The following is a 26395-nucleotide window of genomic DNA, read 5'->3' on the forward strand; positions in this document are numbered from 1 at the left end:
TTCCTTTGAGGTCCCACCGTGATTGCCAAAATGAGAGCACCTGTAGCGCGGATAACGTGTCATGCTCGACAACGTGTAGTGCTCTCTAGAGTGGGTGGTCCTCAGTGCAATGTGCGTGACAATCTCACTCAAACAGACTGAATCTCCCTCAAACAGATGAACAGAAAGGAAACAATAGACGTCAACAGAGCTCGCAAAGACACAACAGCAGACCACAAAACATATGACTCGACTATCTCAAAGACTGATACAGACTCTGGCGTGGTAGCACACTCAGCTCCAGCCGAGGACTCTCTCAGGTACAATGGGGGTGTCGAGGCTCAGATGTGCCGGGATGGTGCAGACGTGCTCTGTGTAAAAAACCCACTCTAGACGACTACTACGTACAAAGATAATGCCACTGACCCAGAACGACTACTCATATGTACCGTCATCAAGAGCCACCAACGGCTCATAAAGAATATCATCTAAGTCTATCCTCACTGGGTGGCGGTGATGACCTGGCCACAATGTCCACTAGACCACCCTGCGACGTGTCTGCCCAAGTGTGAACCAACCAGACCAAAGACCAACTGACCAAAGCCCAACTGTAAACTACTGTCATATGAAAGTGAAAGTGACACTGTAGCAGGCTACACATTTGCAACTTGATTATTGCCTTTGTCAAAGTCATTTGTAACTTCGAGCTTTGTCCAATAAAAGATTGAGTCTGTATCTGCTTCGAGTGAAATTATTGGTAAACTGACTTGAGTTTTCTTTTGAGTAAAGACCACTAGTTGGAAATCTCTAAGGTATTCCATTGGTTTGTCTGGAACCGTAAAATCCTTTTGAAGGGATGTCGTAGACTGAGACAGATTAGTGTTGATTGATTGAATGTGTGATACAAGGGCTCCTTATATAGGAGACGAATAGACACAAATGAAAAGACACGTCTCTTGGTGAAGAGACATGACTTTAGACATAAAGACACACCCTTTCGGCGAAGAGCTGCAACCATTGGGCGAAGAGTCACACCCGTAGAGCGAAGGGGTGTGACCAATCGTCGAAGGAGTGTGGCTTTTGGCGAAGAGACAAGTCTTTTGGGCGAAGGGGTGTGACCATCCAAGCGCAGGGGTCCTCCTTGGCATGTCACTTCGCGTATCTGCAACTAGGAGTAGATGTATTGCTGTTAACATAGTCACAATCGTGACATTCAGTATGGTCCCATAGGTCTCACACCGTCATGTAGAGTGTCCTCTACAATCACCACCCGAACATCTTTATAGAAGGCAATCTTTCCCTTCTCCCTTGCCACTCTAATCTATGGCATCACCTCTCTCATGTGAGCCACTTGTGAGAGGGTGAGATCATCGTCGAGAAAAATACATGTCTTCTTGAGACTTAGTCTCTATAAGAACTCCTCCTCCAAGGAGGGGAAAAGTGGTATGGGTGCTTTGTCCTTTGAGGACTCTCCCGAGACTTCACGTTATATTAAATGTTATATCAAAGTCTTCTAGCGGCCAAATTACCTATGAGACCAAAGACTTACATCATGGTAAATCTGATACAAGGTTTGGATAAAAATAAAGAAACTAACTAAACAGAAACACTACTAGACCTATAAAAGGCGGGTATCAACATCCTGCGGGGTACATATACAAAAGGTGGGTGTGTCTCTCAAAAAAGACATACAAAATGGTGGATATGTGTGTATCAAAATCCGGAGATGGCTCACATCAGTCTATGCATGATCGTGTCAATGTCCTCCATGGTGAGTCTGCACAAAGCGTCTCCCATGTCTCACCAATATAGATCTGACTTTCTGCTCCAACCTCCTCCGGCGATGAGAGCATCCCCTCATCCCGGGCCTTGAGAATCTCCCTACCTTTGCTACTCAATCACTCAATATACATCTGCTAGTGTTATGCCCATGCCTTGTATCCCTCCTTAATAGCTGCTCCGTCTCTGGTCAGTCTATGGACGGAAGAACACTATGATCTGTCTTTGGGTGTGTCTCCCAGCGTGCAAGCCTCTCTCTCTCTCTCTGTAACCCTGCTCAATAATGTTGAATCTCCGGTAGATAAGAGTCCAACACATCTGTCATGTTGATAGCTCATAACTCTGATACACACCCAAAACCCTCTCTAGAGATGTAATGAAAGTGCCAAATACCTCATAATATGATGTACAATGGTGGGAACTGTCCTGAGGAGGTTTAGAGCTGTCAGTTGTGAGACATGAGGGGGGTGCAGAGAGCATGTGTCAGGGTATAGTAGAGGCTATACCAACAATAGAGTGGCATACCCCTCACGAGCTAGAGGCTCCCTGCTGGATGAGGGCTTTCACTCGACTAGAGGCACTCATTGCAATTTGGGCTTGCTCAAACACAAGTTTCTGTACGTTCTTTAAGGTTTAGAGAAAGGGCTGCCTCCACAGAGTCACCACAGAGGCACTAGGGGTGGCCGAGTGTTGCTTTCACTGGATCCGAGTTGTGGGCATCAATGTGAGGAATTGTGTGATAGACCGAGACTAATGGGAGGATGTTTTTTCTTGCAATAAAAAAATTTATAGTGATCTCCCTCCGTGTTAGAGAGAGAGAGAAATGAAATGATATATTAACGTCTTCAAAAGGCCAAAGTGACCTATGAGACCAGAAAGTTACAATGTGGTGGATCTGATACAAAGTCAGAGTAACAAGATGACACACACAGAGAGAGAGAGAGAGAGAGAGAGAGAGAGAGAGAGAGAGAGAGAGAGAGAGAAGAAAGAAAGAAAGAAAGATTTTTAACGTCTATGTCAGGCCGAAATCGGCCTATGAGACAAATCAAATGTACATGGTGTGTATGTCATCCGTCTATCGGAAAGACAAATGAAACAAAACTAATACAAAACTGAACTGAATGTAGGTAGTGGGGTATCTGAGGAGGGATGGAGCTCTATCTCTAGGGGTATATGCATGTCTATATGCTCAAGGTAGTACAATCATGAGAATGCATCAAGCTATCTAGCTCCATCCTGTACTAATGGGGGGATGTAAGATGTGGTACATGGGCGAGTCTGGTGCCAAGGCTACCCGGATGAAAGCTGTCGGGTCGGCCCTCATATGGGCCACTCGCTCCTCAGTGGCACGGCGCTCCCGGGCTCGGATCTCCTCGATCTGTCGGTGGTGGGAGCTCGCGCCCCTGTTGCCTGTGACTCGTGGTCGTCGTCTAGCTCGGCTCACCTCCGCCTGTGGGAGTGTCACTCCCCTCTAAGTGTCTGGTGAGGGAGGGGCGGCAATCCTCTGAAAGAAGTCTGTGAGCTGCGACTGTCTCCCCTCTGTCTGTGTAGCTGTGTGTGGCTGTAGTAGTGTGTCCCGGTGGCTCTGTATCTCTAGTAAGAACCGTCCAAGCTGTCTCTGATCTCGAGAGTCCATGATCTCTCGGAGAGTGGGCTGTCCTCTGAATAAGGCCTCATACCTGCCTCTGATCTCAGTGTATGCTCTGCATCTACATACAAAGTGCTCCTCACTCTCCACCTCCTCTGTGCAGACTCTGCAGACTCGCTCCTCCCTGGGAACACCAGTATGTCTCCCGATCTCAATCTCTAACCTGTGTGAAGCCACTCTCAGCTGACCAATCGCCACCCGTGAGCTATGTGGCATATATGTGTCCATGTAGCGTGGTCTCTGTATGAACCCCCCAGACAATATGGTGAGAAACTGGTCTCTGTAATCTGACATCCTCGTCCCCAAGCCAGGTGACTCCCAGACTCTCCTAGTGTATAGCTGCCACAGATCCTCTCTCAATACCAAGTTCCTCTCACTGCGAGAGAGGTGAACATATGGTGAGTGGGGGTCGTACTGGAATGGTGGTAGGCTCTCCATGTCAAGACCGTGTCCCTCAAACCATGCTCTGACCTGTGAGAGAGAGAGAGAGAGAAGAAACCATGTAGCTCATACCATGCTGCCATCTGTGCATACCAAGATGATACGCATTGTGTTGTCAAGTGCCTCTACTATGACACATTTTCGCCACTTCAAGGCATTGGTGGAAAATCAACATGACCAGACAATCAAGGTCCTCCGCACTGACAATGGAGGGGAATATACTTCACATCAGTTCAAGGGACTTTGTCATTACGCAAGCATTAGGTATGAATTTTCAGTAAATGGTCGGGCCGAGCGCAAGAATCGCACCATTTTTTAAGCCGCCAGTGCCATGCTCTTAGGGGCAAGTTTGGACGACCGCTATTGGGAAGAAGCCACGGCCATAGGCTACTATCTTCAGAATCAGATTCACTCTATCCTCGAATCCCTCTACCACACCCTACACGTTGAGGTACGGCCATCCACCTAATCTCAACCATCTTTGGTATTTGGGCATCGCGTACCGACTACACACACACCCTGTATCAAAACTCTCTCCATGTGACTTTCACACCATTTTTGTCAGATACGGAGATCACCTCGGTATCAAGTCATACCGCCTCTATCACCCCAAGCATCACACTTTTAGACATGTTCGATGTCATTATTACTAACGTGGCCTCCACTGAAGACGAAGGGGGTTAGGACTCCAGATTCCTAACCCTAACCAACTTATTGAAGTCAGCCAAGGGGCCTAAAACCCTTAACCGAAGACATAGGGGGGTAGGATTAAAATCCTAACCCTGACCAACTTGCGGATTGATGCGCGGAGTGACCTAAAAACCCCCAAGAAACCTAAAGATTACTATTTTGCATAAAGATGATGGTGTGGCACACCTGTATGGCATAGCCACTAATGTGGTCCTTAGTCGAGAGTGGTTATGGGTTAGGGTCATCATTAAAACGTAGCTATGAGCAGGGTTCGAATCCAATGGCGTGCACGTGCTACTGTTGCAGGAGAAGGATGTTCCTTCCTCTCCACTTATTTGTACAATCGAGCTTATGAAGCTCTCTTCTCAAGATGAAATAGAAGAACTCTTTTTGTGTTACTCGTTGTGTCATTTTTTGTCAATGTTGATAATGTTTTAAATGACAATTCATCAACCCCGCATTCTTCTCTCTTCTCTTTCAACTATGGCTACTTCTCTCTCATCAGAATAAGCAAATTACACATGTTGTGCAACATGGCATAGACGTGGTTACAGGCAGTAAGCCTGCAAGTAAAGAGCCCTAAAGAATGATTCATTCTCAGACTACTGAGGTGGAACATAAGCTTGCCGGTATCTCAGTAGAGGATTTATACAACCGAGTTCTTCACCATGGGCCTCTCCCATCTTGTTGCTAAAGAAAAAGGACAGTAGTATATACATGTGCGTAGATTACCGTGGATTGAATGCAATTACTGTTAAGAACAAGTATCCGCTGCCGAGAGTGGATGAGTTATTTGATAAGCTCACCGTGCTCATATCTCTATGAAGATAGACTTGTAGTCAAGGTATCATCAAGTACGCATTAATCTTGCTAATGTACCCAAAACTGATTTCCGAACAAGGTTTGGATACTATATGTTTTTGATTATGCCCTTTGGGTTGACCAATGCGCCAGCTACTTTCATTGCTTATGGACAGTGTCTTGAAAACATATCTGAGCGAGTTTGTTATCGTTTTTCTCGATGACATTTTAGTGTATAGTGCCTCTGAGGAAGAGCACTTACAACATCTGAAGCGGATGTTTGACTTGTTACAACAAATAAGTTATATGCCAAGGAATCCAAGTGTGATTTCTCAAGGAAGAAATTCACTATTTGAGGCATGTGATTTCCGTTGTTGGGCTACATATGGACAAATACACAATGGATGCCATTAGGAGATGGACTTTTCCCAGAAATCTGAAAGAGCAGCAGATTTTTCTTCGAATTTGCAGTTTTTCCAGACGATTCGTTAAAAACTATGCTCATATTGTTGTTCCAATGGCAAGCCGACTAAAAGCCAAGGAAAAAACCGTTTAGTGGGAAGAAGCTCAACAGCAAAGTTTTAATACTCTCAAGGATGCATTAGCTACAGCTCCTATTTTAGCTATTTTGGACCCTATAAAACCATTTCTGTTAAAAACGGATGCTAGTAACCGTTCTATTGCCAAGCAGTCCTTCTGCACGAGGAAAGGCGCATTTGAAAGCAAGAAGCTTGATTCTGTAGAGCAGAATTATTCAGCTTACGAAAGAGAACTCTATGCGATAGTGTCGACTTTGAAAATGCGGCGACATTATTTATATGAAGCTCAATTTGAGATTGTGTTTGACCATGAAAGTATAAAAGGGTTTACACAACAAACCGATTTGAAGGGTCGAAAGGCCAGGTGGGCTAAGATTCTTTACGAGTATGATGCAAAGCTCTGGAATCATAAAGGACGATACAATGTGGTAGCTGATGCTCTTAGTCGTATGCCTGAGATCAACTCTCTTCTTTTCACAGAGCTTCTGTTACCATATACATGTGGTAGTGATGTGTGTGACACACTTAGGATCGCCGGGGCATTTTCTCCCTCACTAGGAGGTTTTTTTCCCGGTGCATTGTATATACGTCCATCACTCTAGGGCTAACTTATCTTTCATTATGCACTTAGCAATATATACTCTCTGTTGCGTGCCTTGAGCTTCTTCGTCTTCTCCAAGCTGTGTGTGTTTCCCTACAACCCTATTTCCAACAATTGGTATCAAAGCAGGTTGCGTCCTCCCACGCTTACTCACCAACATCGCCAGCACATGCCTGCCACTTTCTTCAATTTGGGTGAGCTTTGGTGAGTGTCAACAGGTCACCAAATACTTCGAGTAAGCTTGTAGAGCTTAGTTTGCTCAGATTTCCATTCGGGCTCATTTCCGCCTCCGTTTCCACTACAGGCGCAGTACTGCGTAAGCAATTTCGTGATTTTGTGCAGAATTTAGTGCCATTTTCTACATAACAGGTCCCTTACAGTTTTCTTCAGGTTGTGCTATATAGCACGCGTTAGTCCCGATTCATTTCTCCTCTTTTCCGACAGTTTTCACATCAGGTGCACGCATCGCCATGGCTGACAACAACACAGATGTGTTCACGATGTTTGCTGTTGAGAATAAATTGGATGGGGACAATTACCCAATGTGGGCTTACATGATGCAACATATTCCTATGTCAAAGGACATCTGGAATGTTGTCAAGGCATTGATATACGCCCTGGTTCTGAGGATACAAGCGATGTTAAGGATGTTGCAGGTTTTGGCGGCAAGGTTGTTGTTGCCAGAGTTGTTTTGCCTACGGCTGTGCAAACTCGTTGGGATGTTAGAAATGCGCAGACTTGTGCATTGATTGCCTTATCCTTGAAGCGCACTATTACTCCATTCATTTCTTCAACTACATCTGCAAAACAGGCTTGGGATATTCTGGCTAGTCTTGAGGCTAAAATTGCATTGCTGCTTAAAGAGTTGGAATCGAAGATTATGCATGAGGAAGATGAAATGGACACTTTCCTTGCTGGTATCAAGGATATAAATGACCAACTTATTTCTGCAGGCGAAGTCATTTCTCAGAGTTCCCTTGCATAGATTGTTCTTGATGCTTTACCAGATTCTTACCAAACTTTTGCTAGTAATTGGAGACTTTTTTTTTTCCAAGAAAAAGATCCTTCTCTTAGTTAATGAAAACTGCCCATAGGGCTACAACCACCTCTACAAGAGAGGGCTACAACAAGCATGGTCTCCCAATCAAAAATAGCATATGTACAATGAGGCTAAATCAAGAGATGGGAGGAGGAAAGAGCCACACAGGTGGACGGTAGTGCCATCTGAGCACACCCTAGACCAAAGTGAAGAAAGGCCTAGGACGCCAGAGTTTAAGGAAAGCCTCTCTGCGCTCTCACATGCGGTCGGAGCTGCACTGGAGTCGCTCGAACTGTCCTCTAAGAGTATGGATCAGTTCTAGCCAAAGATCCCGAACTCTCTCTGCTAGTGGTAGGGCGAGCCTCGAAGATGCAGAAGCAACGGGCCCACCAGATGAACCAGAGTGTCAGGCCGCTGATGAGCTCCCAACACTCCTCTCTATCACTGCACCACTCCTGTGGAGTAAGCTCTGTAGAAGGCTGGAGTGTAGGTCGACCCCCCTGTATCACTATCATCCTGCTGGTGGAGGATAGCTCAAACTGAAGTGCTGGGCCTGTGAGCGTAGACCAAGCAGCTGCTCCCCATGTGTACTGTTGAGCAGTGGAAAGAGCTGGCATCAGTCAAAGAACACGAAGCCACACCTGTTGTGCTAAAGGACAGTCTCAAAGACAGTGACGCTGCACATGCGGCCGAGAGACCACTATGTACAAGCCAACTCCCAACAGTTGTAGCTCAATGTGCTACCAGCCACTGGAACAAAGTGACTCGCCTCGGCTGTCTGGAGTCTCACAATCTCTCCCAAAAAGCTACCAAGAACTCAGCTGTGAGACCCTCTCCCTGCCAATGAGGTGCTGCAGCAGGACGAGTCTCTCTCTGCGCTGCCTGAATGCGACGTCCCAGCCGAACAGTGTACTGAAAGAAAGGGACACCTGGATGGTCCACTGAGGAAAAAGGATCCCTCCACAGCCACTCTCCAAGATCCCACTGTACTCGTGCCAGTGGATAGCTCTCCCAAGCCCACAGTCTCCAGTGACCAGTCTCAAGAGCTGCTGGGTCGGGATCTATGACACAAGTCCTCCCACAGATGCCCACCACTTGGATCCTCTGAAAACAGCACTCTGCGACCTGTGGAGCCTCTATTGCAACTCTATGTATACGTCCCTCACCCTGTAGCTCGAAAAACAGGGAGGGTACAGTCTCTGAACAAGCCCAAACTGAGATGAGAACCTCCAGTCGCGTGAAGGCTCCCATCCATCTGGACGCTGTTGACTCCAGAGGTGTGAGCCACTCAGCTAGTACTGCCTCTGAGATGTCCTGACACATGCTCTGCACCCCTCTCATGCCCTATAGTGAATGCCCTGAAGTTCCTCGGACAAGCCTGAAATCTGCAACCAGTCACCTAAAGAGCGTGCTGGACCCTCTGCCATGGGACCTCAGGAAACATGAGGCCGACTACCAACCAAGTGGCCTCTCTGAGTGCTAACCATGGGGTTCCAAACAAGGGGCTGTCACAGACGCTCCTCCGTGCAAGTAGGCTGATGCTTCTCTAGGCCTTTTCGAAGATGCTCCCAAGATCGGAGCAGACTCACACCAAAGCGGTCCTCCAGTCTCCTGCTCAAGCCAACTCTGCGCATCTCTGTGAAAATCCATCTAGTCAAGGGTCGCCACGGGCCTCCAGCTTGAGGCACTCTAGCACTAAGCCACTGAAGCAAGAACTCCTTCCACGGCTCCTCACCTGGAAGAAGTCCTCTGACCACAAACTTCCCAAGAAGGGCTCTGCTCTGCTATGCTGGGTCTATGATCCCCAACCCTCCCCGAGAACAAGGAAGAGTGATGACTTGCCATGCCACTTTGGCCCGGGCTATCTAAGTGTCACGCCCTGACCAAAGAAAGTTCCTGATCACCCTCTCAACCTGGCTGATACAAGAACTCGAGAAGATCCACAAGAAGTGATGTACCACATAGAAGCCAACAACACCTGGTTGGCCACTACAACTCTACCTGCCAGAGAAAGTCGTGCAGAGCTCCAATGTAGCAACTTCCTCCTGATCGACAAGAGCTGCTCGGGAGACAAGTCCAAACCAACCTGACAGCCCAAGTACTGAACTGGAGTCCCTGGCGGAATCCACCTGAAACCCGCACCTGGCATCCAATCAGGCGTAGGAGCACTACCAACCGAGAAAGCCACTGTCTTTCTCCAGTTGATCAGTGCGCCAAATGCACAACAGAAAGTCTCAAGAGCTTGCTCACACCTGTAAAGGTTGGCCCCCTGGCCATCCAAGTACAAGGCTGAGTCGTTTGCAAACTCAGCGTCCACAGCTCATCTCCCCAAATAGGGAGCGCTAAGCACCAAAAACCTGCTCATCGCCTCAACATAGAATAGAAAGAGGAAGGGGGCTAGAGGGCAGCGCTGTCTGACCGAACGTGTGAGCATGAAACGATCACCTCTACCGCCTGACAGAAGTACCTGACTGTGTGCCCGTTTGTGCAAAGTTGGCACCCCTCTGATCCAAGCATCTGAGAAGCCCATCCTACGTAGAGTGCCCTCCAAGAAGTCCCAGTCAACTCTGTCGTAGGCCTTCTCAAAATCGAGAAGAAGAATCACCAGATCCTCACCACGAAGCCGCGCGAGGGCAGAAGCCTCCCAAAAAGTAAAGATGTTGTCAAGGATACTACGCTCCTTGACAAAACCTGTCTGAGTTCCATGTATAATGCTCTCTAGAAGTGGCTGAATCCTCAAACTCAGAGCCTTGGCAAGAATTTTGTAGGCCGAGTCAAGGATGCTGATGGGGCGCCACTGCCAAATCTCATCCAAGGAACCACCCTCCTTGGGAATGAGGTAGATCAGGCCCTCACTCATGCTGTCAGGCATCTCTCCTGTGTTAAGGATGTACTCAAAAGCACTGCAAAGATCTGAGCCAAGCAAGTCCCAGTACTCCAAGAAAAAACTCGGAGTCAAGCCATCCTCACCTGGACAGCTACTACGGGGGAGTGCTCTCAGAGCCGTATGCAGCTCCTCTAGCTGAAGAGGCAGCTTAAGCCTCTGGCACATCTCCTCAGTCACAAGACAAGGCATCTGTGCCCACACCTGCTCTCTACATGCATGCAATCGCCCTGACTGAGGCTCTGCACACAGTAAATCACAATAGAAGTCAGTGGCAACTGCACGCATGTCCTCTGGCTCTGAAGGAACTGACCCATCGGGCCTCCTCAATTGACTGACCTTTGCATGCGTATGCCGAGGTCCAACTGCCTCAAAGAAGGCGCCTCTGACTCTGTCACCCACCTCGGTCCACTGAGATGCCTGTCGATGGAAAGCAAACTCATGGTGCCTCTCCTCTGTGCTAACAAGCTGCTCACGAGCCTGCTGTAACTACTCCTCCAACCAAGGACTGTCTGGATGCTGCTCCTACATCCTCTGTAAAGAAGCAACGCCCCGTCAGAGAACAGTTCTGCTTTCATCTACCTTTCCTGCCATGTTCCTCAACTGCTTTCGAACTCTGACCTTTCTTCATCCTCTTCATTCAGTGCCTTTTTAGGGCACTTCGCGGAGATGTGCTCAGTTTCCCCGCATCCAAAAAACTTTCCCTTTTTGATATAGCTGACCCTCTCTCAAAGAGTGAGCTGGGGTCGTGCATCCTTTTCTTTGTTTTCCGGGTTACTCTTCTTCTTTCTACTTTCATTGCTAGAAGTCTCTTCGGTCCTCTGCGTCATGATCTCATCTGTGGGGTAAGTCAAATTGCCTGAATGAATGGCAAAACCTTATTTCGCATGACTCTTCAGTTCCTGAATGGAATCTGATTTTTGCTCTAACCAGTGATCTCGGATCTCTGTAGGACGTTCCAAGGTAAACCGATCAATCTGTTCTTTGAACGAGATCTTCTTAAATGAAGAAGCTAGTAGAAAAGAGCTCCCAAATCTCTCGGGATATGCATCCAATGTATCCTTCTTGGTCATCCGAAGATGGTTCCAAGCAGTTCTTATGTCGTGCTCGAACTCCCGAGTCAGCCATGAAGAAATAAAAAGCCTTTTAAATTTCAGCCACTTAAGTGGCGCTTTCTTGTTCAATAGAAGAGTGGACCACCAAGTTCGAGCATTTCCCGTGAGTAAGAGGTAGCTGTCCGAATCTTGGAGTGCTCTGAGTAATGTCCTCCAGAGAAAGCTATCTCAAACTGCTGTATGAAGGCCAAAGCCTTCAAAGCATCTTGAAGTCCATAAAACGAGTCAAATTTAATTGACTGTCCACCTTTAAACTCTCGGACTTTCTTGCTTTTGTCTTCCATAAAGTCATATTGGTTGGCTCTATAAAAAGTCTTCTTCCTTACATGAAATCCGATGTCGTCGGAGTCCGAACTATCCGCAGACGAGTCCTCTGTAGAACTGTCGAAACTGGGCAAGATTTAGACTTCTTTGCCTTTTTCTTGCCCTTTCCGAAGCTTTGCTTTTTGCTTCGCTTTTTCCCTTTTATGTCTTCTTCGCTCGAGTCGGAAGAGCTAGAAGAACTGTCAAAAAAAGAAGAAGAAGAAGAACTAGGTACTCCTTCAAATCGCACACGCTTCTTCTGCTTTCTTGCCGAGGAAAATGTAGACTGACGACCCAAATAACCACGGAAGTCAATGCCTTTCTTCTGCTTTTTGTCGTGCTTTTTGGCTTTGTTTTGCGCGTCAAAAAGCTGGTAATCCGTGCATCAACCACCTCTTCTAATTCTTGCTCTGTAAACATCCTCGATGTAGGAGGTTGTTTGAGCGTCGGTTTGAGGGGTGGCTCCATGGTTTGCTGCCATTGTGAGTGCACCTCGTCGAAGGAGGTCTGGGTGAAAAATTTTGCAAGTTTAGGGTTCTTCGAAAAATTCATCAACTTTGTCGCTTCATCGACCAATCTCCGATGTTCCATCTTTTCAAGCTCCGCCTGAGTAGGCCGAGGGGGGCCGTACTCCTCGCGTGCAACTTCTTCGTGATCTCTTCCCGCATCTCCGGATGCAGAGGAAGTCGACTATCCTTTGCTTGAATCCATAAGTGCACGTAAAAAGGATCGGATTTCACGATAGAAAAGAAATCGGCCAGGCTCTAATACCACTGTAACAGACTTGGACACTCCAAGTCAAGAATCTACCGCGACACGATAGGAATTCACTTCAAAACAGTTCACAATTTGATTCGACACCGGCCCGGCCGAGTTCCGTGCCGAGTTCCGTGCCAAGAGATATTGGCCCCAAAGACTGGTGCCCCTTTCAATATTTCTTTTTATATTAAATCTGTTGCCAAAGTACAAGGGAATGGTTGGGTCTCACTCTCAGACTCTGCGTCCAGATGATCTGAGAAGTGGGAGCCCAAGCCACACTTATAGAGAGTTACAAGGGATGCCAAAAGAAGAGCCCCAAAAGCTGAAAATCAAAAGCTTCAAAAAATAAAGCAAAGTCCTCTCACAAGCCCTATTGGGGAATTAAAGCAACTCCCAAAAAGCAGTCCAATAACTTGCGTGGATTATTTAGCCTTGCATTGCGTAGCCAATTAGCATTGCCGTACAGCCCGCCATACACAAACTGCTACGTCAGCTCTGCAGCACTTTTCCTGGTGTGATTTGCGGGGCTGCCGTACGGGCCTGCCACCTCAACAAGACAGCGTGAAGCCCGACCACGTCAACATTTCAGGGACTGTCCACACCAAGGGGAGAGTGTGTGTGTGTGTAAACAGCCTGCCACGTCACTGGTTTGTGACAACCAGTTCGAGTAGCGCGATGATCCCATAACCAAGCGGCTAAGAGGATGGGCTGAGGGTTGTCAGGTCACCCGGGTTGACTTGACTGACTGGGTCAGGTGTAGCTGGCGAGGGTGCATTAGAAGATGAAGATTGTGCCGCCCCTTGGAGCTTCGAGACATCATGGACTGGAGTCTGATCGATGTGAAAATCAGCATACTCTTCTTGCAACCATCCTGGTGGAAGCTCCTCAAAGGGTAAGTCCTCAGATACCACAGAGAGCTTTTGCGTGGTCAGGGAATCAGGCACAGAGGAAGCTAAGGGAAGGTGAGGTGTTGGTGGAGTCCAGCAAGGGAGGTTTCTTCCCCCTTCTATGGTTTGTTATGAGTTTACCAAGGCTGATGGCTTCCATCAAGGGGGCAACCAAAGTATGATCCTCAGTGACTGTCACACTTGCTTCTGGATGTTGTGGCTCACTAGTCGCAGTTGGGGGAACAATGGAAGAGGGTGTATCCTCAGGCAAGAAGTGAATAGAGACCACATAGCATGGCATAGACGTGGTAGCCTCCAACCACTGCAGCACGTCTTCTTCGGACCCGTCAAGTGGGGTAAGTTGTCCAGGTCGGGGTTGGACTCCACTAACAATGAACTATGATGAACTACTAGATCCATGCCTCCTTCAAGGCGAATGGGTTTCAATTGGGCACCTGAAAAATATATCCACATAGCGTCATTGCCCGAGTCATGAAGTGCTTTAGTGTGCCTCAACCATGGTCTACCAATGAGCAAAGGAAAGCCGCCCTCAACCTGGGAAGTCGAAGCACCACAAAATCCAGACTGAATGTGAAGTCCTGCACCAGCAATGGTACCTTGTCGACTATGCCCAGGGGATAAACAGTTATCTGATTGGCCAAAGTCACTGTGAATGGGGCGGGCCTAGTAGGCTCACGACCTAATGCTAGCACAGTGAATTCAGGCATGAGGTTGATGGGAGATCCCCTATCAAGTATTACACCTGAAAATGTTTGTTCCAAATAGACGCAGTTAGACGAGGACTTTTGTAATCAATTAGGGGAGTAGCGGGATATGAAATCATATAAGACTCAGAGGGTTGCACTGGGAGGTACCCGCCACAAGACCATGCACCGGGGTACAGAGATTGAATGACTGTAAGAGTCACTTTGAAGATTTGCATCCAGCTTTAGCATGTCATAAAGGGATTATTGTTGAAAGGTGATCTTCAGGATAGTCTCTATTGTAGGCTTCTCGCTTTTGGGCAACCCTTGCTCTGGGACTTTGACTTGTTGCAAGTCAGCTACTGCTTCCAAGAAACCCCAATCAACCTCGAATAGCATAGAGATCAGTCGACTGTTGGCACGAGGGGGTGGCTTGTCAGATGTTGCTGATGGACTTGGTTGTTGAAGAGGAAATGGAAGAGTTGGACCTTCAAGAAGACTGAGGCCTAGAGCTGCTCGTTGTGACCTAGTGAGGACACTAGTGGGCTCCTCCACTTGCAACAACATATCCTTAGGGGTAACCACACGTGTAGCAGGTGACTGTTCAGAAATGGTGCTTACCGCAATCAGATTGATCTTCGGAAATGTAAACTCTTGTTGGTTCGGACTGAGGGTTGAAGACGTAGATGCACGTTGTTTGGGACAATCTTTACTGTAGTAATCCTTAGCCTCGGGGCAATGACAGCAAGGCGGAGACCCTTCAGACAAGGGACACTTGCTTTGGTAATGTCCATATTCTCCACACTTGCAGCATAAAATGGGACGATTGGACGGGCGAGGCGGGGGACGAGGTGGTCTCTCCTCCTACTGCATGGGTTGAAAGCTGAGGTCTAGAAGCTCTGAGGACCTAAAGGGGCACTAGCATGATAAAAACTTTGAGATGGAAAGGTGCTTTGCATACCTTGCATAGCACGCATAGGGGTTTTCAACAAGGGTGGCATGTGGTTTGGATGGCCATAGGGAGAAACCATATTGGATGCAAGAGCCAAGCCTTGTTGAAGCGTAGAGATGAGGCTTTGTCCTAATTTCCATAGTCCCTATAGATAGTACCACTCCTTGTCCTCATGTCCGGGCTTCTCACAGAAGTGACAGTAAGCTCGAAGCGGACATTCCAGCGGAGGATGCCCGGGAGAACGGCAGGAGCTACACCAGACCATAGCCTTAGACTCCTAATGAGCCTTGAGCTCCTCCATCTCCCGCTTGATTTGGTCCAAAGCTTCTTGATGCGGAGGCTTCTCTTGTCGAACAAAGAATGATCTCTCCTCTTGAAGAGCTCGTTGTAAATTCAGGGCTTCGAGTTCCCTGCGTAAGGAAGTGAAAGGATCAGAAGGACTCTCCAAAAATATTAAGGGGTCTCTACCTGAGAGGAGTCAATGAACAGATTCCTAGCCCCTTCTATCCTAGAAGCAGCTGCGACAAACTCCTCCAGAGTGGCTGTTGGGTTAAAGGCCTAAATAACCCCTTTTTGTACATTTCTATACTTTGTCCAGGTTCATATTGAGCCTGGACACATTTTTTAAAGGTCACTAATAATAAAAGTCGAAAAACCCAAAACTCACTTATTGAGTTTTCCCCAAAAACGTGAGCTCTCTCTCTCTCCCTCTTCGTTCTGCTAGTGCTTCCCTTCTACAGCACAGTGCCTCCGCTTCAAGCCTCAAGGCCTGCACATCTTCGCGTGCTCTATCACTTGCACACCGTCGCGCACTCATCAATTGGTATCAGAGCCCAATTAGGGTTTGCTCCCAAACCAGCAAACGTTGATTTTCAACCAAGGAGGTCAACTTTCACGCTCGCCAAAGGACTCGTCCGCGGACACTAGAGAGCTCCCGGCAAGTCAAATTGACCTAAAACATGCTGAAATTAGGTCAAAACCAGCAAATTACAGGTTATAACAGCAAAATACAGTTTTTGCAAATGATGTATTAAGGTGTGGGAACACTTTTACTAAGTCCACGCTACCCGAAAACACTCAAATTGCCGAAAAAAAGGTCCTAAAACAAATGTTTTCAGCAAATTCTAGAGTTACGCAAGTTTTTGCAAGTGTTTTTATGATGCGACTACATTGGGGGAAGTGCAAATTGAAGCAATCTACGCACGTTTGACAAAGATTGGCTATGTATGACCATTTGTGGCTCAATTTCATACAATTTGATGCTACAAATTGGGGCTTTTTCTCTTACATGCTTTTAAAGGCTATGCATTAGCCTTATGTACGTTCTGTGAGTTTAAAAACAACTAAAATTGCTATTTTTGAGCACAAATTCGCTCATTAAAATTTCTTGAGCATAAATTTCAGAAATTGTTTTTTTTGTGCCTAAATCGACCTATTTTGCCCCAAATTGCTCCTGTGACCATTTGGAGCTGTAGTGCACACCTCAGTGACGCTATACTCCAATTCTTGTGTATTTTGCCCAAAAATTCAGCGTATTAGCCCTCTTATTCATGCAACTATGGCCTCATCTTCTTCGGATGTGAGGAATCTCTTCGAGATTAGAAGGTTCGATGGAACAGGTTTCGATCTTGACAGGATCCAGGGAATCCTATTTCTTGAACAGGAAAAGCCACAGAATATGACGGATGAAGCATGGGTTAGCCTGAACAGGAAGGCTGTTACATACATTAAAATGGCCATGACCGATGAGACAGTCATTGATGTGAAAGGTCTCACAAGTGCTTTTGATGTGTGGGAGAAGTTATAGGGAATGTATGAGAATACAACGCCTGTCAACCAAGTGCATTTGATGCGAAAACTTGTTGGCATGCAACTAGATGAGTCCAAGAGCGCTGCAGAGCACTTGTCGTTGTTCGCGGGTACTTTGTCGCGGTTACAGGATTCAGACTTGCCCCCTTTTGATGATAAGCTTAAAGCTATCTTCTTACTTATGACCTTACCTGAGTCATGGGAAACATTGGTGGTTTCATTGTCCAATAACCCCAATTTGACCTTTGATGGTGTTGGGGTTCTATCTTGAATGAAGAAATCAGGAGGAAAGCAAGTGGAGAGGGAGGCAGCTCTGCCAACATGGTTAGAGGTAGGACAGAAAAGAAGATTGCCTATGCACAAAGGAGTAAGAGTAAGAGTAAGGAAGGGGGAAATGCCAACAAAGGCAAGGGTGATGTGACTTGCTATCAGTGTGGCACGAAAGGTCACAAGAAACCCGATTGCAGGTACTACAAAGCCGAGTTAGAACGGAAAAAGAATGGCGGAGACAAAAAGAAAGAGAAGAAGGAAGTCAAGACAAATGCACAGGATAGCTCAAAGGACAAAGAGAAGGCCAATGTGGCTTCTAGTGTTGTGATTGAGGAGCTGTCAGATATAGAGGACATCTTGTGTGCCACATTGTCAGATGATGATGCTTATGACTTTGATGCCTCTCTTAATGTTCATGCACATGACATGCAGATCACCAAGAGTGATCTTATTGATGCTTTGTTGATTGTCAATGATGCATTATCCCAGACTTGGATTGTTGATTCCGGTGCTTCATTTCATGTGACTCCTATCAAGGAGTGTTTCTCTACTTTTGATGCAGGCAAGCGTCGCCATGTATACCTTGGAAACAATCATGCATGCTCCATTGAGGGTATTGGCACTGTGCATCTCTCCATAGATGGCACAAATGAGCTTGTCTTGCATGATGTTAGATATGTGCCGGGAATCAAGAAGAGTTTGCTTTCTGTTGGTCAGATGGATATGCATGGTTACAGCATCTTGTTTGAGAGAGGATCATGGAAAATGACAAAGGCTCAAGACTGATTGTAAAGGGCACAAAGAAATGGACACTTTACAGCATGCATAGAAAGGCCGTGTTGGGCAAGTTTACTGCATTGGCTGAAATTAACTCTCACATGGAGTTGTGGCACAAGAGGCTTGGCCATATGAGCCAAAAGGTCCTTTCTAAACTTTGTACTTTGCACAAGCTTGATGCTAAGGGCACAAAGCTTGACTTTTGTAATGAATGTCAATATGGCAAGCAAGTAAAGCGTTCTTATTACTCTGGTGTCTCTCGTAAATCTTGTGTGCTTGATCTTGTACATTCTGATGTATGTAGCATGCCTACTAAGTCTATGGGAGGTGCATGCTATTTTGTCTCCTTTGTTGATGATCATTCTAGGAAAATTTGGGTTTATTTGCTCTTAAGTCTAAGGATGAAGCCCTTGCTGCGTTTAAGAAATTTCATGCATTTGTGGCCACCCAAACAGGTAGAAAGCTAAAATGCTTGCGTACGGACAATGGGAGGGAGTTCACAAGTGCTGAATTTAACAAGTTTTGTGAAAATTTGGGCATTAAGAGGGAGCTTATTGTGCCATACAACCCCTCTTCTAATGGTGTGGCTGAAAGATTCAATAGGACACTTTGTAAGAGGGTGAGATGCATGCTGTCCACAGCTAATCTCTCTCATGGATTTTGGGCAGAAGCTTTGAAAACTGCAGTGCATATATGCAATCGATCCCCTCACATGTCTTTGAAAGGTGACATCCTTGAAGAGGTTTGGTCTGGCAAGCCTGCTTCATATGATCACTTATGCATTTTTGGTTGTGAGGCTTTTGTGTATGTCAGACCCGAGTTGAGGAGTAAACTAGATGCCAAATCCATTAAAGGCCCTTTCATGGGATATGGAGAAGAAGGCGAAATGGGTTACAGGATTTGATTACCTTAGCTCAAAAGGGTTGTACGCAGCCGGGATGTTGTTTTTAATGAGACAAGGCTGCTTCAAAACAATTGTGCCTCAAAGCATGACCATAAAAGGGTCAAATTTCAGCATGACCATCCACATGTTAGGCCTATTTTTTACCCTCAGGATGCACCACATATGGCTGAAAATGTAGATGATCCAGTGGTGTTTGAGCCAGATGATGTTGGACAGCAAATTGAGGCTCCTGAAGGGCATTTGCAGCCACGAAACAATGCTGAAAATGGTGCTGAAAATGATGTCCAGCAGCCCATTGTTGATGATTTTATTATGCCACCTAATGTAGACCCATTACCGGATAATGTGGATCATTGGGTGAGGCGGTCTAATCGTCCAAGACGGACTGTGAGTAGATATGATCCCTCTTTGCATTACATTATGTTGACAGATGAGGGAGAGCCTCTTACATATAAAGAGGCAAAGACATGCGAGTCAAGCAGTAAGTGGGAGCTTGCAATGCAAGAGGAAATGAAGTCCTTGTATGCAAATGATATTTGGGATCTTGTGCCATTGCCTAAAGGGAGAAAGGCTCTTCCTAACAAATGGGTATACAAGATTAAGATTGTGGATGAAAAACCCAAGTACAAGGCAAGATTGGTTGCAAAAGGATATGCACAGGAAGAAGGGATTGATTTTCAAGAAATCTTTTATCCCATTGTAAAGCTTACAACTTTACGTGTCCTTTTTGCTCTCGTTGCGGTGCTTGATTTGGAATTGAATCAAATGGATGTGAAGACAGCGTTTTTGCATGGTGGCATTGAAGAGGACATATACATGAAACAACCTAAAGGTTTTGTAGTTCCTACACGTGAGGAACTTGTATGCAAACTGAAAAGGGCTCTGTATGGTTTGAGACAATCATCACGGTAGTGGTATAAGAAGTTTGACACTTTTATGCTGTCTCAAGGCTTTAAACGCAGCCAAGCAGATCATTGTTTGTATTTGAAAAGGGATGAAGATAGAAGTCCCATCATACTTGTTCTCTATGTTGATGACATGCTGCTTGCCGGGAAACATAAGATTAGTCTTGATGCTCTGAAACGTAAGCTAAATTCAACATTTGCTATGAAGGATTTCGGTGATGCAGAGCATATTTTGAGCATGCGTATTAAAAGAGATAGAAAGCTGAAATTGTTGTTTTTATCTCAAGAAAGGTACATTGCAAGAGTACTTGACAGGTTTAATATGGTTGATGCTAAGCCTCTTGGAGTACCTTTACCTCCATACACTAAGCTTAGCAAAGCAAATTGCCCAAAGGATGAGGTGGCATTGAAAGCAATGAAGGGAATCCCTTATGCATCAGCTTGTGGTTCTCTTATGTATGCTATGGTTGCCACTCATCCCGACATTGCTTATGCAGTGGGAGTTGTTAGTCGATACATGTCGAATCCTGGCAAAGCGCATTGGGAAGCTCTCAAATGCATCCTGAGATATTTGAAAGGTACACAATCAAAGTGTATCTGTTATGGCAAAACTGACTTAAAGTTGCAGGGATATTGTGATGCAGACATGGCAGGTGACATGGATACCACAAAATCTACGAGTGGATATGCATTTGCCATTGCTGGTGGTGCAGTCTCTTGGTGTTCTACGTTACACAAAATTGTGGCATTGAGTACTACTGAGGCTTAATATATTTCAGCCACAGAGGCTTCAAAAGAGGCCATTTGGTTGGGCAGACTTGCAAAAGAACTTGGCATGCCTGCTTATACACCCGTGTTGGGTTGTGATAGCTAGAGTGCTGTCTATTTAGCCAAAAATGCCATGTTTCATGCGCGTACCAAACACATAGATGTGCGGTATCACTTTATACGACAAGTATTGGAGGATGGTCTAGTCAGCTTAACTAAGATCCATACACAGGATAACCCTGCACATGTTCTCACCAAGAGTCTTGTTAAGGCTCAACATGAGCATTGCATACAGCTGGTGGGAGTTGGTTAACTTAAAGGTGTCATTTATGCCTTTAAGTAGGAGGTTGTTGGGTTAAAGGCCTAAATAACCCCTTTTTGTACATTTTTATACTGTGTCCAGGTTCATATTGAACCTGGACACATTTTTTAAAGGTCACTTATAATAAAAGTGGGAAAAAACAAAACTCACTTATTGAGTTTTCCCCAAAAACGTGAGCTCTCTCTCTCTCTCCCTCTTCGTTCTGCTAGCGGTTCCCTTCTGCAGCACAGTGCCTCCGCTTCAAGCCTCAAGGCCTGCACATCTTCGCGTGCTCTATCACTTGCACACACCGCCGCGCGCTCATCAATGGCTTCAGGTCAGAGACTCTCTCGGAGTTTTTGTTGAGACGTCTTGGAAAGAGCCTTCTCCAACCACTTCTTAACCATAGATTCAACTGGTTGATGAGGAAGCTTGGCGACTAGAGACTTGGTTCTTGACATGAGTTCTACAAAAGTCTCATTTGGCTGGAGCATCACGTTGGCCAACTCATCCAGAACCTTCCCTTGGAAGTCCCCTAGTCTGAAAACTTCACAAAACTGCTTTTGTAATGTGGCAAGTAGTAAAGTGGTTCTCTAGAAATTGACTGTACCATTTATCTACTAAGCCATCCAAGGTTGATGTGAAGAGTACTAGGTAGGCGTCTTCTCTGTTGAGACCACGACCCCTACAAAAGGATACAAATCTCTTAGCATGGTCGTTTGCATCCTCTGTGGAGAGACCTTTAAAAGTCGAGAACTTCATGTTCACCTTAGCTAGAACACTTGGCAGCTCCTCCATGGCTATCTGCTCCTGAGCATATTGCTCAAGAGGTTGTTGTAACACAGTGGGTGAGAACTATTCTGGGGAAGGTGACCTAGGAGGGGAAGAACTGAATGAGGGAGTGGAGGTAGCTGCGGAGAAAGGTAGGGGTAACGGAGCTAGGGGACTTCTACTGGGTACAAAGGAATGGCCCTTCCGATGGTAGTACTTCAGAGGACTCGGTAGTGTCATTTTGACTACCTTGTATGTGTCATGCAGTAAGCAGAAGCGCACCCAAGCTTTGGGCATGAAGAATTTAGCTTACTCAACACTGGTCCAGACTCCACTAGACCAAGGTGAGAGACTACTAGACTAGCAGAGAGACTAGACCAGGACAAGTGACTAGATCAGGACGAGAGACTAGACCAGCTGGTCTAGACTAAGGGTGGGTTCAGACTAGGCGGCGGAAGAAAAATGCAAAGGGGCGTCGATCCTCCATGGCAAAATTTGATTGGCTGGAGTTGAGGCACTCTTCTGCCGGGCCCTCCATTTTTCTTCAGACCCCCCCCCCCCCCCCCCCCCCCCCCCCCTAGAAGAGTTGATGCCTCTCTCAACCCCCTTCACTTTTTCACTTTTCCTCCTCCACACTGTTCACACTAGGCGGAGGCACATTTAGGAAGGCTTGTTTCTTCCACCGGTTCAGTCTGAACCCAGCCTAAGCTGTACTCGACCAAGCTAGTTGACGGGAAGCTCGACGAATCTGGACCAGAGCAGTTGAGACTAGCAGACCAACACATAAACCAGCTAGCTCCTCGACCTGTAGGCGCAACGAGTGAGACTTCAATTGAGGTCCCACCAGGCGTGCCAAAAATGAGAGCACCTGTAGCGGAGATAATGTGTCGTGCTCTCTATAGTGGGAGCTCCTCAGTGCAATGTGCATGAAACCTCACTCCAACAGCATGAAAACACTGAAAAAACACTATAGACAATGAACAACAAAGCAACACAGCGACTCAACAGTAGAACCTGAACAGCATGGGACTCGACTAACTCAGAGAAACCGGTACAGACTCTGGCATGGTAGCACACTCAGCTCCAAGCCCAGAACTCATAGGTAGAATGGGGGTGTCGAGGCTCAAATGTGCGGGGATGGTGCAGACGTGCTGTGCATGAACTCAAGACGCTTGACCATACAAAGTAGCTGATGACGATAATGACTCCAAACAGCTACGGATGTATACAACCATAAAGAGCCACCAACGGCTCACAAAATATCCAATACAGCTCAGCCTATCTCCAAACTATGGTGGTGGTGATCTGGCCCCGAGTCGGCTAGACTACCACCCGTATCCTTGCCACGTGTTACTGCCCAAGCGAAAGTTCGTCCAATGTGAACTCCAGCCCAGCTGTAACTAACTGTCCTTCCCGTGCTTGTGACACTATAGCCCTGCTACAGAGGGTAGAGCCTACTTCCCAGAGACTCCTTGAGCTTCTATTGGGGTGCCTTGGGAGAGCCTTCTTGACAAACTTCCTAACAGAGAGCATCCTTGCTCTTAAGCAGCTTGGCAACCAAAGCCTTGGTCCTCGTCATCAGCTTTACAAAACTCTCACCAGCTTGTAGCACAAGGTTCTCACGATCATCTAGAGCTTTTTCTTGATAGTCGTCGTGTCGGAGGGCAATGCAAAAGGCCATCTTTAGCACGTTCCAGACCTCAAAGTGGTTTTCTACGAACTTGTTGGACCACTCGTCTACAAGGCTATCCACTGTAGATGGAAACAACACTAGGTAGGCATCTTCTTGGTTGAGACCATGACCTTGATATAAAGATATAAACCTCCTCATATGATCATCAAGGTCTTCAAATGAGAGCCCTTTGAAGGTTGGTAACTTGATGTTGCCTCTTGCCAGAATATTGGTTAGGTCCTCCACTATTCTCGCCGGCTCTGTTGGCTATGGAGAAAAATGGGCAATTTAGGTGTATTCGGGAAGGAGGTGACGGGGGTGATGAAGGTGAATGTAAGACCAAGCTGCTAAGTTGTAGAGGCTTTGGGAGAAGGTGATAGTGGGGGTGGAGGGCTTCAACCAGGTAAAACAGGTTTTTGATTTGTGTGATAGTGCTTCAAAGGACTCTTTAAGGGGACACACACAGGTGTCTCTAGACTGCCTTGTACGGTTCATACATGAGCACTACTATGGACCGACCAGCTCGGCCTGCCTGGTCTACACCAGACTCTCAACAGGCATGTTGTATAGACTGGCTTAGACCGAGAGTCATCCTACTTGGACTGGACTCGTACAATTGGCCAATTTGAATTTTAAATCAGGTAATTCAGTCAACCAGCTTAAGCAGTCGTGATCTACGAGGATGGTTGATTTTCGTGGAATAGTCAGCTGAACTAATCTATTAAAACCAAGTGGAAGCAAACTGGTCGGCCAGCTGAACTGGACCAGCTTGGACTAGTTTGGTTGCCCCAGCGCAGACGAGCAAACTTGAGCAACCAAGAGAACTTGAGGGAGACTTCTGTTGAGGTCCTACTGGGCGTGGCAAAAATGAAAGCACCTGTAGAAGGAAAAGTGCCAACTGATAACCACTAACCAAGTTTATACAAGAGGAAAATATCTCAATGAGATGGCCCAGGAAAACATCTCCAACAGGAGGATAAAGGAGAGAACTCTGGTGAAATGTTAAGCCACACAGGCCAGACGCCATGCAGCATTGCAGACAGTCTGGCTACCACCTGATGGCTCCTGCTAAATGCCTAGTCCAATAGTCTGCAAAAGTGCAATGTAGTCTAGCTGTTTGCCAGTAGAACTCTAGCAGGGCTATAGAAGTTTGCAAAAATAGAACATATCTATTGCTGGAAGATGTCCTTAGCTCCATTAAATGATTGGCCAGTCACAAAGATCAATAAAACAAGATAGAATGGTGTTGTGCAGATAGATGGTTACTGGTCAACAAATATTAGTCTTTTACCTAGCCATAGAGAGAGAAACTGGAAAAACACCCACTGAGAAATATTACAGACAGAACATAGAAAACATTTGAGCTTCTCAAAAAATTGTAAACGATAAAAGGTGTATGTACAACAAATGTTGTTTTAAGATATCCAACGGTCAAGGTTCAGCCCATGCCCAAGAAAGAGTTTCCAAACTTACTCACATAAACATCGGACCATGTCTCCAGAGGAAAGAATATAGACAGTCTTATAAGAAGACTCCCTGTCTGGTCTGCCCACTTGTAGACATCTGCAAGCAACAACTGCTTTCAAATTCGTAAAAGATAGCACCCGCAGTTGTCCATCATTTGATACAGGTCAAACAAAATGAAGCTTTGAAAGGTACATTCAATCAAACAGAAGTTGTCAGAGTAGTAATGACAATGTAAGAGACACCTACCATGATAATCATTCCAAACTCTCGTAGTTGGGGATCCAGGGAAATATCTCCCCAGGTCAACAACTGTTGTGATACCATTAGAAAGTGCCAATTTGCTCGCTCTAGTAAGAGCATCCCTTCTTTCTTGAGTTGTAGGTTCAGGGATACAATCAATCACACTCTTCATTGCAGAATCAACTAAAACACCAGTCAAGCCTGGAAAATAAAAACACAGATTCAAAAAATAACAATCTAGTTACAATACTGAGACACTTTTTGATATGGAGGCTGACACTAGATGAGTGGTGATGGGCCTAAGTTTGACAACATTGTGGACGAGATTAGAGAGTTTTACCTCCCATCAAGCGTCAATTGGAGAAGTATGATACCCAAGTAAACAACCCTGTTCATAAACTCCTTCGTAAGCTTTCTATTTCCATGAGCATCTAAATCCCTTCATTTGCCCGTATTTGAAGAAAATAATAAGCTTTCTACATGATAAATGCCTACCCCTAAGCCAAAAAAGGCCCATTTTTCTTTTCTTTGCTCAAGGTAAAGGGAAAGAAGGGAAAGTTAACTAGAGAAAACAAGACTTCAAAGCCCCAGAAGGGTTCTAAAGACCAAAGATTACCAAACGTCACAGTCATCTTTAGGAGCATTGTTTTGCAAGCTTGACATGTTGCAGAACTTAAAGCAAAGATAAAAGGTAAAACAGCTTTGCTCCCACAAAAGTAGTTTGGAAGAAATTCTAGACAAACTTAAAGGCTCATTACAGACCAGAAAATACAAATTTACTTATGTTCAGAATTGCCCTGCTGTCGTAGCTGCTCTCCCACCCTGTAGGCCCCCCCACGCTCTCCTTGCAAAACCACACCCTCGCGTGCCCCCCCCCCCCCGCAGGCCCGTGCGTACAGAGAGAATAGGGAGGGAAAATAAGCGTAGAGAGAGAGAGGGCCCGTACGTGTACAGAGAAATGGGAAGGATTTTTTAAGCGTAGAGAGAGAGAGAGAGAGATAAACGTAGAGAGAGAAATGTACAGAGAGCACGCAAAGAGAGAGAGTTTCTGCCCGCGTAGAGAGAGAGAACCTACACAGGTAGAGAGGGAGGATTAAAAAAATAAATAAATTATTAAAAAAAACTGCATGCGTAGAGAGAGAAAACCTGCGCGCAAAGAAATGAAATGAAATGAAATGTTATATTAACGTCTTCAGAAGGCCAAAATGACCTATGAGACCAGAGCCTTACAATGTGGTGAATCTGATACAAAGTTAGAGTAACAAAATGAAATGACAAAATGATTTTTAAAAAAGTACTATGGGATCCTAAACCGGTAGGTGTGAACTAAGCAGCTAGTTGGGGTAGCTAAATCACAAGTCACAAGAGATCCAGCATCGGTCGCTAGCGG

General features: G+C 46.0%; 1 protein-coding gene across 4 annotated transcripts in view; it reads right to left on the minus strand.

Annotated features, from left to right (window-relative positions):
* LAF3 (Amidohydrolase family) overlaps positions 1–26395 on the minus strand; it is a 168569-nt gene that overhangs the window by 50389 nt on the left and 91785 nt on the right. For all 4 annotated transcript variants that reach the window (XM_086487083.1, XM_086487080.1, XM_086487082.1 and 1 more), the window contains 2 exons: positions 25012–25206; positions 24776–24861 (listed from right to left, as the gene is read on the minus strand). In XM_086487083.1, coding sequence (XP_086343209.1) covers positions 24776–24861; positions 25012–25206 — 281 coding nt within the window. The remainder of the gene's footprint in view (positions 1–24775; positions 24862–25011; positions 25207–26395) is intronic.

Source organism: Adiantum capillus-veneris, chromosome 17, assembly GCF_014529385.1.
Source record: "Adiantum capillus-veneris isolate H3 chromosome 17, ASM1452938v2, whole genome shotgun sequence".
Taxonomy (NCBI): domain Eukaryota; kingdom Viridiplantae; phylum Streptophyta; class Polypodiopsida; order Polypodiales; family Pteridaceae; genus Adiantum; species Adiantum capillus-veneris.